General features: G+C 48.3%; 1 protein-coding gene across 1 annotated transcript in view; it reads right to left on the reverse strand.

The window, feature by feature from the left end:
- Positions 1–18,027, reverse strand: part of GPC3 (glypican 3) — a 153,869-nt gene extending 135,842 nt beyond the window's left edge. The window contains exons 1-2 of the mRNA XM_052814038.1: positions 17,798–18,027; positions 8,434–8,595 (exon numbers count right to left, since the gene is read on the reverse strand). Of these exons, the coding sequence (XP_052669998.1) occupies positions 8,434–8,595; positions 17,798–17,960 (325 nt within the window). The 5' untranslated portion in view covers positions 17,961–18,027. The remainder of the gene's footprint in view (positions 1–8,433; positions 8,596–17,797) is intronic.
- Between the last annotated feature and the right edge of the window lie 312 nt (positions 18,028–18,339).

An 18,339-nucleotide genomic window follows, 5' to 3' on the forward strand; every position in this document is an offset into this window, starting at 1 on the left:
TTTATCGCTATATCTTATTGCTGCTTTAAAAGTAAAGTAGATGACAATCTAGCAAAATGTTTTCTTTACAGAGACAGTCCCTGACTTTATTGCTGGGCACTGGCTTCTTCCCCCTTTTCCTCCCCAGCAAATGCAAACCAGCTCGTTTGCATCTTAAACACTTTACACAATGAGAACGCCTCTATTTATCCTTTCAGGCCAAGAGATGGAAGATGCCACCATGCCCATTTCTGTACCGGAATTACAAAGGAAAAACAAAAAAAAAATTCAACAGCACCAAGCAGTTCTATAAATACCACATTCAAGGGTAACATGACATTTATATCATCCTACTGCAAGCTAGAAAGATGTAATTTGACTGCTTTATAGCATTAGGAGGCATTTTAAGAATGTTAGTACTTGAACTATCAAAAGATGATAACTTGCAGCTCAAAAGGTAATTACAGAAAACAGCCCACTTGAAGTGGAAGACTCGAAGGAACACAGGAGCCCTCGCTCCCTGGTTATCTCACAATTCACGCTCCGACAGGGAACGCAGAGGATCGTGTTTTGCCATCACGGGTTCAGAGCGGATGGGACAGAGGCAGCACCCCCACACTGCACGGTGCAGGGACGTGGATGAGCTGCAGAAGACACCGCAGGCATCTCAGCAAGGCCACGATGCTCCTGCAGAGACCCAGCCCAGACACCTCCCCACCCGAAAGGTCCACATCTCCCACGGAGGCAGAGCATCACGGACACAAGAGGACGTGGGCGCAGCATCTGCCAGCCCCGGGGGGCCCGTGGCCAACGCCTCCCTACGCCCCTCAGAAGCAGGGGAGCACCATCCCCTTTCACAGCAGAAAAGCAGTGGCAGAGCTGGCAGGGTGCAGTACCCCGGCAGCAGAAGGCAGGTCCACAAGTATCCCGGAATTCCTCCGCACACTTTGAACTGGGGACCCCTAAGCCCAGACACCAAGCGCAGTGTTTAAAAACTGCTGAAGCAGCATGCAGGCAGTTACAAAAAGCCCCCTATTAACCTCCAAGCCTCATTTCACCGATGAGTGGAAGGGCGTCAGCAGTATTTAATTGCAGGGGAAAAACAAAGAGAGTCAGGACACGGGGAAGGGATCTCAAACACACGCAATTCCCCATGGCTGCACCCTTCAAGTCACAAAGACCCCAAAAGCAGGGGCTGGGGGGCCAGGGACATCTCCTACCACACACTTTACTCCTCCACAGATGTGCCAGGGAGTTGCTGCTAGCCCTCTGCAAAGGGCACAGTGCAGCTTCTTCCTACAGCAGTCAACCTATGGATACCCAACATGGGGACCCCACAGGGACCCTCTCTGCCTGGAAACGCAGATGGGAGCAGGAGAGGCCGTCGGTGTGGGTGTGTACTGCAGAGTTCAAATGGGGATGCAGGGAAACAGCAGCAAAAACCAACAAGCTCCCTCCTGCAAGGAGGTACCCCAAAGACGCGTGCCAAGCCCTCCATCAGTTGTGAGCAAGGGCTGTGCAAAGCTGCCCGAGATGCACCAGGATTTTGGAAGATCAAGGGAAATGTGACCACTCTGGTATCGACTGAGGCAGGGGAGGGGGAGCCCAGGCAAGAGGGGAGCCCCGTATCTCAGGCTCAGCACCACAAGGAGCACCAAGAGGCTCCTCCGGGGAGCAGCCCCATCCAGCTCACCCGGAGCCTGGCGAGCTGCATGCCAACGCCGTGCTGGCATCAAAACTCCAGGCAGCAAGAGGAAGAAACAAAAGCAAAACCAAACATCTTTCAAAATCTCCCTTCCCGGTAGTGTGCACTGTCATGCAATACTTCCAAAACCATGGTTTATGCGGCTCAGGAGGGCAGTTTCATGCCCTAACTCCTGCATGATGGATTTTACAATTTGTTAAAGAAACTCATCAATCCTCAGCAGTCATTTTTAATGCCCAGAGCCTCCACAAACTCCTGCATTTTGCTGATCCCCCAATTTCAAATCATTTGAAACTGCTGCTACTATTACAGCTCTGCTCCTAAAGCTAAGCATTATAGCACACTCCAGAATTCCAGCTTCGTATGCTAGTGTAATAAACAGATTAACTGTGATTTATGAACAATAAGTTCTGGTTATTTGAAAGGAAACATTACCTCCCTAGACCAATTCTGACAACTGGAGATCTCTCATTATGCAGACAGCTCTTTCCACCTACCTGTAATCATTGGTTTAGAACATCGTTATCAACCTGGGAAACGTATCGCCATAGTTTTCCACTACAAACTTTGCGCATCCAAAGCATCTGGCAGGAACCACTGCCAAAGGCAGAATACCAGCCTGAATTGACCCAGCGAGACAATTCCTATTTTAAATACACATTAATAAAAAAATTTAAAACAACAACAACAACAAAACAAGAAGCTTTTGGAGAGAAGAACTGCTGCTGTGGAGATAGGTGCACCACAGAAGGATGCAGCAGGACTTCATTAGCAGAGGACTAATTATACAGGAACAGGAATTATAAGATGATAACAGAGATCTATTTGTGGTGCTTATTTACTTATAAAGTTTAATTAGAGTTTTAATATTCTTTTCCAAAAATGAATTCATTCTTTGAGTCCACTCTAAAATGTCAGCTTAATATTTTACAAGCGCACAAGCAAGAGTTCACATTTTCACATGCACTTTTCACAACACACCTGCAGCTATTAAGCTGACCACCCCACTCATATCACATTTGACTACCGCTAAGAATCTTTTTTTTACATTTATTCAGTTAACCATAATCACTTTCCTCCTGCATAGAAAAGCTGTGCAAGAAGCCTGGCTGATGATCCAAACCTGCACACTGGTTAGAGACCCGAACCCACGCACACACCACAACCGTGGCCCGCTGGTCCTCAGGGCACACCTCCCCTCTGCGGGGCTGGTTCAGCTCCAAGACCTCCCGACTCTCAGCACCTCTCACCTCCGCTGCTTTACACATTCAGAAACAGTTACCAACTTTTCAAGCAGAAACTTCTCCCACGTGTCCCGTATTGCCTCCTACCTTCCTTCCTTCCTCCCCACACTGTAAGTGACAGCGGTCTGCAGAACAGTGCGGTGCTAAAGCCCACCCAAGGCTCCTCCTACCGCCAACACCTGAAAGACACTCCTGCATTGTCAGACTTAATTGGCTTAAAGACGCTGGAGTATTAAACTATTCCAAACGGTAAGACACAAGCTCTGCTGGGCAGTGCTGGTACCAGTGGACACTTCTCGGCGATTAACATGCAATAGCTCCCACCATGCAGACCATTTCTTCTCACCTAATTGATGCTGCATGCATCTTGGATTCACCCATGCAAGGCATAATTAGTAAAAATAAAAGTTTTTAACAGAATAAAAGAAATCTCAACTCCCTCACCTTGATTCTAAAGTAGTAACAGCAGCTCGTGAAAAATGAAAAGCCTTGAAGGATTCGGAATAAGAAACTCGGAGAGACAATCGCTGATCTTTTATCTTCCAGACTTCAAGCAGAATCAAGTTCTTCAAAGAAAACCCAATAAAGCCCAGACATTTTCATCATAACAAAATAAATAATTCAGTCATACTTTACAGGACTCCAACATTAGGATCGGCTATTTGATATATTTGTGGCTTAGGCGCCTCTAAACGGATTAAAGATAACATGATAGAAGCTTGCAATGTCAAAACCGCCTTCATTCCTGACAGATATGAATGGATAGTGTAAATAACTATAAATAACCAAAATGGCTGCATTTATGCCTAATGGAGGATTTACAGCCTTCAGAGCCGCCTGGTAGGACTAAGAGTTACAGCTCTGCCTTTATCCTACTGCAGCACGCAAGGGGAGATGAATCGACATCCTCCCCACACCGCCTGCTCTGCCAGAACCACCGAGGGCTCAGCTCCGGAGAGAAGAAACAGGATTCTCCCACAAATAAGAGAATACGTACAGACAGGTTTATCTGTCAATTTATCACAGTGTTCCCAGAAACTACTGTGAAACATCCCAAAAGCCCCTCACATCTCCATAGCCCCTGCAAACTCCCCTTAGGTACTCAACAGAGCTCTTTTTGTCTTCCAGCTGCCATTTGCAGAAGGTTAAATACCATTGCCTTTGAGAGGGAACAGATCGGGTCTTAATTTAAGCCTACAGGCTTTCACCAAGGGGGATTCAACTGCAGCATCCCAGCCAATTTTCCAGTTCAGGTAATTGCACTCCTGCCTTCCCACCGTCCCCCACATTCCCAACCAAGTCCCAGCAGCCCTGCAGCCCCACAAGAGCTATTTGGGTAGCGGGTGGAAGCAAGCCCTGCACCCACGCAAGCGGCAGGGCGGCTAGATTTGGGGTCAGAAACAGGCATATGGTGTATCTCAAGATTTACACCACTGCTACCCTGCTGGCTCCAGCGACCTCACCATCACTGCCAGGAGATCGCAGAGCAGCCACCGACACGCTCTGGCAGCCTGGCGTTTGCACCACGCCAAGAGAGGCCACTCCACGATTTGACTAGCATCAACAGAAGAGGCTGCAGAAGAGCAATGTGAGATCCTGCTGATAGCTTATTTGAGCAATCACTTAAAATAATGAAAGCAACTTTCTCCAGGAGCACGGTGCATGACTCCTGCAGAAGCAGACCCTAATAGTCAGCTCTTCTATTCCTGTGCTTCACACTTGCCGGAGGGGGAAGCTTACTGGCAAGTCCTACACAAAGCAATGGGTGCAGATGTTCCTCTTCCCTTGGAGGGTCCTTCTGTGCTTAATTGTGTTGCAGTCTTTCTACTTTTTAAAAAGTACCTTTTCCCTTGGAAAAAGAACTAGGAGGAGTGTACCATGAAAGCTGCATCTGAGCAGCTGCTAAAGCTTTTTAGTTTTCTGTTATCCGCAGTGCATCACCATCAATATGCAGGACAAGAAACTAAGTGATCACTCAAAAGCAAATTCCCAAACTTAGGAAGCAGGAGGCATCAGACTGATGAACATGCACACAACCCAACCCCAGGAAACAGAGTTCTTTAGTGGGAAGAAGGAGGAAAAAAACCAAGAACAACCCTGATATTTTCCTGTTCAAGTTTACCTTTCACAAAGCTGAGCTATTCATATTCAGATTTAATATTCAGGAAATCAGTAGAATTTGTTGAGGGCTTTTTTTGGTTGTTTTAATAGAAAAAGATTAGGTGATGGCAGGGCCAGAAACCCCCCCACCAAAAAACCAACATCTAAGGTCAGGAGAAAGAGAGGGGAGAAAGCAAACTATAGGCAGGGCTCTCGCTGTTTGCCACAGCAGGTTAGTTGCACTAACTGACTGGTTAGTTTGGATGAGAACCCCAGAGCAACACTAAATGTCACTTGTCAAAAGACAGACGAGCAAGTTTTGAAGCGATGTGGTTCAGCCTAGCTGCATGGTTCACAACAGAGCTGCCGTCAGCTGAAAACCTGAACCTGGAGGTGCACATATGGGCAGATACCAGCACGGGTACACCGCATGAAAGCAAAAAAACCTGCCCTCAAAGAAATCCTAGAGTAGGATTTAACTGCAGTCAAGGCAGCTACAATCCATTTTAACATTGTCAAATGCAGCAAGTTTCCAAAGGATTAAATCGCTACTTAAATCATCTTCATAATTTTAAAAAATGCCTGTAAGATAAGACCAGGAGCTAATTGTACCATTTAAATCTAGTGAGGGGAGGATTTTTTTGGTTGGGATTTTTCCTTCTTAAAGAAAAAGCCCAAGGGTCTAAAACTAATAATCTAATAAACTTTGCTAAGTGAACATTGTAACAGATAGGCCTGGATGAGATTTTCTGTAAATGCCAGACAATTTCCCTTGATCTTTATCAGCAGAGATGCTGCTCTAGCTTCAGCAGGAAGAAATTAAATTTGGTGCAAAATAATAACATCTGGGTGAGATTTTGTTTGTCAGACTAGCAATCCCTTTAGATGCCAGGCTAAAAATATTAAAATTAACTCTGAAGGATTTGACGTTTGCGTTTTTAATATGAGTGGTGAGGATATGTTTCCATACTAACATATTACTCTGCTTTAGAGAGCAGTGCAATTACCCATCCTCTGTGCAGGATCGCCAGCAGATGCTGGGGTCCGGCCCAATGCAAGACACGCACGGAGAGCTTTCTCCCCTGCCAGAGCACGCCTGTGAGAGGCGGCACTGCTTTGAGCCATCCCGCTCCTGAGGTCCCCATTCCCGAAGCCACAGGACACCCGTCCCCAGCTTCGAGCAGAGACAGCACGCGGGAGCGGGACCTGCGGGACATGCTCAGGGACCACGGGGGCTCCAACAGCGGTCGCGAATGCCTCTTCCCTGACCGCCCCAGCACCCCGCTACAGCTGAACGCAGCCTGCACAGCCCCGGGCACACCCCGGCGATGGGCATCCTGCACCCTCCAGCTGTGCCAGGGCAGCAGCGAGTTTTCTGACCTGCAACCAACTGTCATAGCACATACCTTGGCAGTGTGGGAGGAAGCAAACAGCACGCTGGTGGGGCTCGATTTGAGATGCTACACACCAGAGCCAGCTCCCTTAGTGATGCCCTAAGATAGAAGTCTGTCCCCCACCACGAGCAGTGGCAAGAAACAAGAAATCAGACTGCCGTATGTTGGATCCAAGCACAATTTCTATAGCTGGAACAGCCTCTGGCATTGCAGCCATTAAAATACTCTTAAACAAGCAGCAATCAAAAGATCCACCTATTAAAAAAAGTGTTCTTCTACAGACTTTGAGACTAAATTTAAAGATAACAGAAGTAGACTATTTTCGAAGTCTAATAAAATGCTCTTCCAAGTCCAAAACACTTTATACGAGGTAATTAAAGTGAGCTCCTCAATGGTTCCAGCTAGGAATTCCTCTTCTACAATGGGATTGCAACAGATCTTTAAAATTAGTCATGAGCTTTTTTATAAGCAGAAGCGGTAAGGAATTCTTCAATTAAATGCTTTTCTTCCCCACCACCAAGAATGGCATTCTGCATACCAAGGCTTTTCAGAGTAATATCCGCTCCAAAACCCTGGCACAGGGAAAAGGCGCTCTCATGGCCAGCATGGAAATCATGATTAAAAAAACAAGGGGGGGGGGGGGGGAAATCAGAGCAAGGGATTCAACTATCTCCAGAAGAGGCAGAAAATTCAGAGCTAGAGCACCCCACTCTGCTATGCTATGCACAACCTGTAGTAACATAGGGCATCATTCCTACACACAAAAACTCTGATGTTGCAATGTTTTTGTCAAATGGTGAGGGAGGAGGCAGACACTTTGTATTCCAGCCAGGTTATTCCCTATTTCTGAAGCTAGTCCACGTTTCCAATGCCTAGGAAACCAATCTCTCATTAGTTTTACTCCATTCAGTTTAGCAGAATTGGAACTTAATGGTCACTGCATTAAGAAGTACTGGGGAAAAAAATACGCTGTTACCTCCTCAGCAATTTATTTGATCTCACATTGAGAAAAACAACACTTTAGACTTCATCAGTCAGTTGTGGACCAGAACAGAGCTTTGCCGTGATCTCACAGGCTTCAGCAGGCTTTAGGTCTTGCTGTTAGTGAGGCATGAACAAAAGTAAATCAATTATTCTGAAAAAATATCAGCATGAAGGAAAAAACACTTGATTGCTCATGCCTTCTTTTTTAAATATAGGCAAAAATGCCATTAATACAGAGTGATGGAACCTCAACAGGAGAGCATTCAACAGACAAGCAATCATTTCACCACACAGTAACCATGGATGGAGTAAGTTTTGCTTCTGTAAAGGCCCTAAAAAAAAAGATTGCAGACTTAAGTGACACAAACAAGTGTGTATCCACAGTAGAAAATATTTGTCAAAGACCAGTTTTGCTAAAAAGACAATATATCACTTTATCATCAGAAAAAGAAGAGAGCTGCCACCGTATAGTGGGGCACCAGGTTACCCAAGCACTCAAATATCCCACGGCAAGCACCAGGGACCACACTTGTGAACAAGGCAGCCTCTACCCACTTTCACATGGAATAACCAACTTTGTTTTGCGGTGGATAACCATAATCAATACAAATGTTTTAGTCAGATGCTTACCTAGCATTACACTGCGGTGACAACCAGATCGTGTCGCTGCAACCTGGTTTTGGGGACTGGCAGAATTAGACAAGACACTGATACTTGCGCAGATATTTTAATTCTTGGAGAAGTGGGGTTTTCATTTATTTTTAAATTTGCGCTTGAAGAGGTTTAGTCTTTAAATTTACATTTGCTGTTTCAGCTATAGGAATATTTAGGACAAGCCCTGCAGAGAAGCCATATACCAAACCAGGTATATTATTTATCATAAATAAGCATATATAATACACACAAACATATGCAAACAAATGAACAGAAAGCTTCCAACCGCCTGCACTTCTGATTGCCAGGTGCTGAGGAAGAGGAGCAGAAGCACCTCCTCCTGCGGTGTGCCTGGACCACCCCCAGCACTCACCTTGGAAGACGGCGGCGTTCTGGATGACGAGGAACTTCAGCTCCATGCTGGCAGACTGCAGGACCTGCTCCATGTTCAGGCGGGCTGTTGCCTGGTACTTCTCCTCCATCTTCCTCGAGCAGCACGTGGAGCCCTTCGGGACACATACTTGCAGATCGGACCCTGGAGAGAGACACAAGAAGGGCAGAAAATTTGCATTAGGACATGGAATTGCTGGGAGTGGAGAGGAAACCAACTCCATACATTGGTATTGCTGCAATTACCATTTGGGCAAACTGATGACATTTCTGGAATTTGTCCTGAGGAAGCAGCTTGGCCGAAGGAGAAGACTGATAAGGCAGAGCCAGGATTGCTGAGCAATAGCCCCCGAGAGCTTGCTATGTATGCCTGCCAGCACGCTGCTTGCTTTAGCTCCCACACACTCCATCCGCTGATGTGCTGGTGCCGAGCAGAGCGATACAGACCATCGCCCTGCTGTCTCCTGCATGCCTACCAGCACATTGGTAAGGAGCTGCAGGCAGCAGAAGAGATGGAGTGGGAAGCGGAGAAAGGAGCCAGGATTTGAAGCTGTGGATTTACAATGAATAGAGCAATGCACATAGTTCAGCACGCAGGATATGCTTGTAATTTGCATAAAGACTTAAAACTAGCTTAAAACAAATAACAACTGTGTTATTTGCCTGCGATCTCCATCCTTTTGCACCTACAGCTATAACAGTAACAACAGGAGAGCACAATAATGATTTACTTTTTTTTTTTTTAGTGCAGACTTCTAAACTGTACCTATCTCCTGAGTCTTCCCACCACTTTCACCACCCCATCCTTCCTCCATTGCGACAGGCAAAGCCCAAGGTCTATTGCTTCACTTGTGCGAGTCCCACTGCAGAGGGACAGGTCCTGAGGCACTGAGCACCACAAAAGGCAAGTGCCTTTTCAGTAGCAGACATGCCACTGCGTGGGCAGCACCTCCACCCATTCACCAGAATGGTACAAAAGCCAGGGGACAAAGGCAAGAGGAACATCGCTTGCTCTGGCATCTCGAGCTGTAACTCAAAGCACTGGTCAGTGATGCTAAACTTTGGTTTTTGACGTTCTCAAACCTCTTACTCCTGGAGGAGTAGACAATTTTAGGAAAAGTGTTGTTAGCTAAAAAGTGATAAATAAAATCCAGGAAAGAAAAAATTCATCTTTTGGGTTTAGATAACAGGAGAAGATGAAACCGAAGAGCTGGAAGTAGCAGCAACAAAAAGTCTCATTCTCGATCAACTTTTAATAGCAAACTGTGGCTCCACAAACACAAGCAGAGCAACAAGCTCGTATCAAAGCAAATAGCCCTCATCATGGAAAACACATCTCATCTGACACTGTTGTTAGAAACTCAAATGGTAAGCAACAACTCCATTAAAAACAGCTATCCAGGGCCAGACAGCAGTGAGAACCTTTCATTTCAGTCTCTGCCACCCAAAGTGCATCATGCCCAGAGCAGGAGCAGCTCCCTGCTAGGCTCAGCGCTGCCAAGAATCAGGATTAGGAAGCAGTTCCCAAGCCAGCAACCAACAGCCCAGACAAGGTGAAGGCTCCACATACCCCTCGGCCCTCGCTCTGCCTTCCCGTTTGCTGTAGAGGTTTTTTTCCTCACTAAAAGCAATTTTGGTAATTTACATCTTTGCTCTGTAAGGATTACGCATCCTTCCAGGATCCCCTCTCCTCTCCTTAAGAGTCTTTTACTTCATCCCCTCTCTCCCTAATTACTAGAAAGTGTCAAAAGTCACTTCTGTAAGTGTACTCTAGAAGAACAGGATTAATATTAATGTCATTTCAATCATGTACCTCCTGAAGAAGAGTCGTGCACACCGCCAAGGGAAAACCAGCTGTCAGGGCTCGGGAGCAGTGACAGCAGAAACCTTCCTCCCTCCAGCCCCATCCCTTCCCCTGGCACAGCCTGGGAAAAACAACATGAAACACTTCACCTGCAACGTGCCTTTCACATGCGGAAAGGAGCTTTAATCGATGCAAGTCCTGCCGTCACTGCAAAACAATGCATGGAAAAGGTGGAGAAAGAGGTCCAGCCCAAGGCTGGACCCACACCACCATCCCGGCTCCATCTCTACCCCCTGCCTCAGTTTCCCCTTCTGCAAAGCAGGATGCGCAGCACCAATTCCTTCATCAAGCCCTCCGACAACAAGCCAGCACCACTGACATCTAAAGAGCGAGTCTCAGCAGTTCATGAACTAACCCACTCCACTGGAGCACAGCGACAGGTATTTCACACATCCAAAAAATAACAGGGACCATAAAACCGCGTAACAGCAAGACACTGTGTTAATGAGAGAAGCGGTTATGTAACAGCAAGTTAAAGAGGTTTTTTAAAGTCAAATCCAAGTCAATTTACACCACAAAAAGGCTTTGCATGGTCTCTTTAACACTACAATACAGCCATAAATTTCTTGTTAATACAAAGCTTATTTCCTCCTACATTTATTATATTAGGACACATTTCAAATTAAAAAAAAAAAAAAAAGCCTTCCATGATTAATGGAAATACCAATATAGAAAATCTGAGAGTTGGCAATTAAGAGATCTGTGCAAGTTAAAGCCAGGGATAGGGAGCAGCAAGGTCATCTACTCACATCCCATCCTTCTTTTTAGCAATTAAGCCAATTTCTCCCCTTCAATGGATTTTTATTTTTGTGAAGTAGAGACAGATGCTGTAGCAGAGCAATCATGGAGGAGGAGGAAAAAGCCTGGGAATTAACTCTGATGGCTTAAAACATTTTCAACTAACACCAGTGACCAGAAACATCATGGTAAATGCAACAGGTCAATACAGGCAGGACAGGCTCTTATCAGCTACCAGGGACAAGGTCCCTCTTGGCGTAGAGCATTGCTACAGAGGGCCAGGGAATGGGGGCCTGACTCCCATCTGCCAGCTATTTTCTGTGTACGGCTTTCCCAGACGGCGAGCAGACCCAAACAGTCCCATCTGTAAGTCCCAATAGCAAGGAAAGGAGGTTTTGATGCCCAGGACCCCCGTCCCCCAGGAGCCACTAACGCACCCCGCTGACCCCCGCCCCAGCAGACACCAATAAAACAGGGACAGCGCTTTTTGACCTGCCAATATGTTTGGGGTTTATTCATGCCGCTGCTTGGAGGACCCTCTTCTGCGCTCATGCTGCAGCACCGCCCAAGAGACCCAGATCCTGCACCCCAAGTGCTCGGAGCTGTGCAAACCATGCACGCTCTAGAAGCACAGTGGATGCAGAGACACAAATGCCTGGAAACACACCACAAGCCCACGGACCAGACACTAGCACGAATTAAACTTGCACATGTTTCTGGCTCCATAAATGCAATGGAAAAGGTCCTGTGAGTCATCAAATCCTACCCCCTGCCTCCCCATCCACCCCCTCTAAGCTTTTTATCTAACACAAACACCTCCAGTGATAGCTCCAACTCGCAAAGCCCATTCCGCTGCCTAATGGCCCTTACTGTTAAGGCTGTTTTTATCTCCCAACCCACCCACCCCCCTTTTTCTTAAGGTTTCACACCATTACACCTCATAATGCCAGTCTCAGCCCTTGCAAACAACCTCCTCCTTTCGCTATAAATCATTACAAATTCATTTTTGGAAAGAAAGTGTCCCACGAATTACTCCAACGGTTTTATGAAATGGCATTTGGTTGCTCACACATCAATCTTTGCAAGACTAGTGACACTGATGCGATGCTAAGCATGGGAGCCTGACCCTCTGACACCCAACTCCCATGGGTGAGAAGGAGCTGGATGCGGCCCCTTCCATAGGCACACGGATGCCAGGCACCATCAGAGTGCTGTGCCATTTATGCCATCTTGGGGAACAGCAGTGTAAATGCTCCAGTAATTTTGCATACACTCCTAGCTGACAGAACTAATCTCTACAGCTGCAGTAATTTCAGCAGCACGCTGCCTCTTCCTCCTTCTGACACAGAGAATTTTTACTGAAGACCGGGTAGCAGTGAATTTAAAGCACTAAATTTGACTTTGATGTACAATTATTCCTGCAGATAGGTGGTTAGTACAGCAGAAGTAAAAATAATTTCAGTGGATTAAATGTCAAAAAAACCCTTGAGATCATCTGCAGGCAGTTGTGAACTCCTTCACAAGGCCAAAGGTTTGTATTTTGATTTTAAGCAGCCCAGGATAGCCCCAACCCTGTCATCAGATACAGGCAGACGAGTCGTGCTTTCCACTGGGGCACGCAAGCCTGCCCACCCAGATCCAACAGCAGCTTAAATCAGATTAACATTCCCCCCAAATTTACCCCAGGCATTGCCAAAATAAGAACCTGTCCCTGCTTAATGTTACGTTACTGCAGCCTCCTCCCCACGCGACAGGAGGGCTCTGCTAATCCGTGCAGCGGCACCCGTCGCCTTCTGCAGTCTGGAAATGTCAGAGGGCTTCGGCCCACCCTCTTAGCTCACCAATTTGTTAATACTGCCCATAAGAAAGCTGCTGCTTAGTGTTAATTTTCTTTCTCTAATCGTTTTGCAGTCAACATCATGCTTTAAACAGATAAAAGCAGTGATTCAACCTTTAAATACAGTGGATTTTCCCCAGCTATTTCAATACCTTTTTTTTTTTTCCCATTAAAAACCTTCTTTTATATTATGTCACTAGGGGGTCATGCATCTGTCACTGGCTTTTAATGCCCAGCATTTGGGGCGAAAAGGAAATGCAACTGCTTAGAACTCAGGTTAAGTGCTGATCTTTTTAAAACCTAATTAAAGAGATATAAATTATAAACCAACCTCGTTCAATAGGTGATTAAATTTGGAACAGTATGGGTACTACATGGGATATTTATTACTGCTTAATTATCCTTTATTTTCTATTTCATCTTCTGTTTCACAAGGCCATCTGACTCTGGATTCCTCCCCAAGTCTTGCAATGTTGACCAGATGACTGCTACACAAATATAATGCTCTATAACACCGCATCTTCTTTTAAAAGAAGTAGTTATGGAGAAAATAGAGAGGTTTTACAGAGTAAGAGTTTCCTCCTAACAAATGTATCAACAATATCGTCATCAAAAATATGGAGTTAATTTGTGGGCACCCACTCACCACACACGTTTGTTACACTCACACGCACACACCCTACAGCCATTCCAAAGACTGGGAAGAACGCTCTTCAGGATGTTGTTAAAATTAACCCTTGGGAAAAAAAATAAAATTAATGATCTCACTATAAAACCACTGCCTGGGGAGGTTACTAAGTTTTAGGGTTCTGCTCCTGCTTTCTTAACTACCAAGAGAGCAACTTGCAGGCCTGAAATAATTAAGAACAGAAAACTCAATTATCTAGTAAACTAAGATCTTAAACCACCATGCTAAGCTAAACGGAAAGGCTGCACGGGGAGGAGTATCGTTAGTCCCACTCAGGAAAAACAGAATAAAAGAGCAGGAGTACAAAGGGAACCAGCTCACGAGCAAAGGCGCATCAAGTCCAGCGGGAAGAGTTGGGTTTTTCAGTTTTTATACTGCACATTGGCACACATCAGCTGCCAAAAAGAAGAAAAGAAAAGAGAGAAGCAAGCTTGACACGCTCAGCCCCTCAGTTGTAAAGCTTCACACCTCGACTCCAAAAGCAAAAGATTAATCTCCTCAATTTTCTTAGGGTGAATCCATATTTCCTGCCATCAAAGAGAATGAACAAAAAGCTGGAAACTGAACTCCACCATGGCAGGAGGAAAACAGACCCAACAGCAGATATTTCTGCCAAGAAAAATACTCCTCAGCTTCCACGCGACCAGGGACGGAGACATCCATCCCCTCTCCCTATCTTGGCAAGGCGACAACTCGCGCCTTCCCCTCTACCCACATGCACCAGCCCAATTATCTGGAGTGTCACCACAAACACAAAGAAACCCAAATGGCAAAGAGGAGAGAAAAAGAGACCGGGAAAAATGGAAATTCAAGTTACTGTTTATAGATGAGAAATTATGCAGGGAAAAGACAAAAGGAAGAAGAAAACCAAGACAGGCAGCACAAGAAAAAGAGAATTTAGTTATTAATGAACGTGAAGTTACCCCAGCACAGAACCGCAGGCTGGCTCACGAGCTGGCATTAAGTCTCAACTTCAGAAAAACCTATGAAAAGCACTCTCCCATCACCCTGCCTTCGCTCCTCTCCAGCACAAGGCCTCTCATCTCGCTCAAGTCGAGCTGTTGCCATGAATTACATCCTCCCACCTCTCCGAACAGTCAGCCACAGCTGACAGTAGTTAGGTCGTGCTGCTCCCCACCTCCGAGCCTGCCAAAACATGCTCCAGAGCTACAAAAACCTGGTCCCCATGCTGCAGGACTGGAGGAGACCAAGTTTCTGCTCGCTGCCTGATGCACGCCTTCAGCTAGAATTACTCCCAGAACATTAATACCACTCATGAAACAGCATGACACTTCCCTCACATCTATCAGAATTGCCTTTTTTTTTTTTTTTTTTTTTAATTAAAAGTATCAGTCTGGTGTGGCTGGGCTCCTCTACGGGGAGTGCTGTGCGATGTCCTCCCAGCCCACGCGCCACTGATCCAGTAAAACAGAGCTGTGGGACATTTCTCCCGCGTGTGTTGCAACTCGGCAGCATTTCCTCTGCTTATGCCTTCAGCCACAACTGCTCATAATGCAAAATGTGGCTTCCAGAAGTCATTGTTTTCTGTTTGTGTCAGAAAAAAAACACTTTTTAAATAAGTTGTTTAAACCATCGGTTTCTCCAGGGTGATATGATCTATAGGCAAAGGTTCTCAGAATTGATTCAGTGGTGATTTGTGGCTGAGAACTCCAAAACTTTTTTTAATTGACAGATGTATGAAAGGAAGAAAAGCAATAAACAGAAGCCTGGAAAATAGTCCTTGAGTGATGTTCCCCTATTACAGAGATTTATGCAGCTGCTACTAGGAGAAGTGAGAGCTCTGAAGTGTAATTACTACACAGAGTCGTGCAAGATGGGCCAGATCCAAGGTATAAGCAAGCAGTCATTGCCTTAATTATGATCAAGTTTATGTACTTAGGCAAATGTAAAATCCACTTTCAATTTGATATGTGGGAACTTTATCATCATAACAAGCTGGAAGCATTCACTTGAAACACCAGTCCTGTTATGAGATATTGATCCAGCTACCCACAGGCTCTGCAGAAGAGGCAAAGGGCTCCTTACTCCTCCTGAATATCAGGGATGCAGCTGGGGCTCCCAGGGGGGCAAGAGCACAACTGAGCAACTCCAGCAACACAAATCCTGCTGGGAAAGGAAGATGCCTGGGCAAAGGCAGCCGCTGCAGTCACAGCCCAGCCAGCACCACACCGTGGCCTGCAGCTGGGATGGAGGATGCCACGGGTTTCTGGGGAAAGGACCAACCACGCTGTGGCATGGAGGCCCCAGCAGCCCCTCAACACTCACAGCACTGCCCGCAGGGACCCGCCGGGAGCACCCCGGCTGCCCACCCCTCCGGCACCTCTCGCTGTAAAAAGGCACTCCGAGGAAGTTACCTAGGGATCAAAGCAAACATTGCACCAACTTTCACAGAAGAAGGGGAAGAAGACATTTCTTTGATTACAGACAACAGAATTTGTCATTCTAGTGGTGATAAGAGCAGCTCTTTCCCCTCCCTGCAACTCTCGATGCAAACATTTCATCACAAAGTATTTCCAGCGCTACCTCCGTGCCGACCAGGAGATCGAGGCCCTGCGGGATGGAGAGAGAAGAGATGCTGCTCCTGCAGCTACTCTGAAGGAAGCATTAAGAAAATAGTCAAAAATTATATGGGAAGGGGATGTAAGGATAGGAAGGGATAAAGGAGTACTATCTCACCAAGGTGTACATCTAAACTCTCCTGCTACATCTAACAGCTGTTGGTAAGCTACAGTCCTACAGACCAAAGGATTGGGATTTGCATGAGCAGACACGACACCTTGCAGTCCCAGCCCTAGGCACCCTGCTTCTCCCCTTCCTCTCCGGCGCTGCAGCAGATCATTGCCGAAGCAACTCTTGTATTTCTGGCCTGTGCAACACTGAATGCAAGAAATGTAACTCAACACATCATTATTAAAAGCAGCTACTGCTGGCGATGATCTCATTGCACCTCCCCTGCCTGTCACGTTTGCCTGTTATCTCTTTCTTTTCATACTTTGATCATAAGCTTTTCAGGGCAGGCGCTCGCTGCTGCGTATTCAACCTAACACAACAGCACCCGAGTTCTCCAGGCAGCTCTGTAACGCAGCTATCAAAACCTATCCATTTGTGTACACACACTCCAAGCACACAGCCACCCACCTGGAGGAGCCGACACCCCCTAATTACCAAAAAGCTGCAAAAGGACCTTTAAAAGGCAGAGAATGCAAGTATTTCACTTACGTTTTAAAATAGGAATGAAGCAGATATACTGAAAGGAGCCTCATAGGGCGTAGGTGGCAAGGTTTGGTGCGGTACCACGCAGGCAGCCACCTGTAATGCTAATTGCACAGCAGAGTAACACCTCGCCCAGATCTGGAACAGTCTCCCGCCCGGGCCGTCGCACCCTGCACGGTGCACACACACGCAGCTTGGAAAACGCTGCGCTGCCCATCTCCAGCCCCATTTTCTGGAGCTGTGGCAGCCGTTTTATAGCTCAGGCTGGGGATGAGGGTCTGGATGCTCTCAGAGTGGTTTTCTTTACAGAGCGGGATTTCCCTCCCAGGACGGCTTTGCTCATCGCACCGCTCGCTGCCTGGCACACGGTGCGTGGAGGAAAACAGCTCCGGTCGACGCAGGACCCGCAGAGACACGGCGGGTGCGTGGTGCCTCCGCTCGTGGGCATGGACGCTCCCGGGCACCCCACGCCGTACACGAGAAGACCCCCCGCCACCCACCCAAGAGAGGTGCGTGAGGACGGCTGGTTCTGCCGGCAGCACACCCGCTCTGCCCGACAGCAGAAGTTTGCAGATGAGCCACCTCGAGGTAAAAGACACCCCCCCCAAAAGAAAAGGAGAGCAATAAAAGACCCGCTCATCCAGATTTCCATTCCAGGGACGTAGCGGCAGGCTCCGTTTTAGCCCGGCTGGATGCAGTGGGGCCGCATCCGAAGCGCCGAGCCCGGCGGTCACCGTCACCGAGCACCGGCAGCCCCGCACGCCGGGAAGAGCAGCTCCCCGCCGGCGGCGGGAGGGCGGGCTGCCCGCACCCGGCTCCGCAGCGTCCCGCAGCCGCACAACCACCCTCCGTGTCCCCCCCGTCCGCCCCTCTCGGGGCGCAGCAGCCGCTTCGCCCCATACCCGAGCGGCCACCGGGCACCGGCGAGCCCCGGGGAAGGGGGTGGGGGTGGGCAGGCCGGACGCCACGGGGCCGGGCGGTCTCACCTGGCACGGGGCTCTCGGGCACCCACTTGGCTCCGGGCTGCAGCACCTGGAAAGCGGCGCGGACCGGGCGGCAGGCGGCTTCCCCCGCCGGCTGCGCGGCCCCCGGAGCACCGAGCAGCGCAGCCAGCAGCAGCAGCAGCAGCGTTCCGCCGCTCCCCGACATCCTCCCGGGACACCGGGGCGCTCCTCTACGCCCCGCCGGCAGACATCCCCGCCGCGACCGGGACCGGACCGGGACCGCGCTGCCGCTGCGCAGCGGAGCGGAGCTCGGCCCCGCGCCTCGCGCGGCGCTCCCGGAGCGCCGGGACCGGCTCCGCGCGCACCGCCCCGCCCCGCCCACGCCGCGCTCCCATTGGCCCCCACCCAGCCGGCCCCGCGAGCTGATTGGCTCCCGCCCCCCCCCGCCGGCAAACTTGCTCCGCGCGCGCCACCGCCCCGGCGTTCATTGGCCCCGCCGCCCCTGCCCCGCCCCGCCCCGCCGCGCGCCACACCTGCCCCGCCAAGCGTCCCGCGCCCCGCCGCAGCCCGGCGCCGGTGCGCGG

Source organism: Harpia harpyja, chromosome 18 (assembly GCF_026419915.1).
Source record: "Harpia harpyja isolate bHarHar1 chromosome 18, bHarHar1 primary haplotype, whole genome shotgun sequence".
NCBI classification, from domain to species: domain Eukaryota; kingdom Metazoa; phylum Chordata; class Aves; order Accipitriformes; family Accipitridae; genus Harpia; species Harpia harpyja.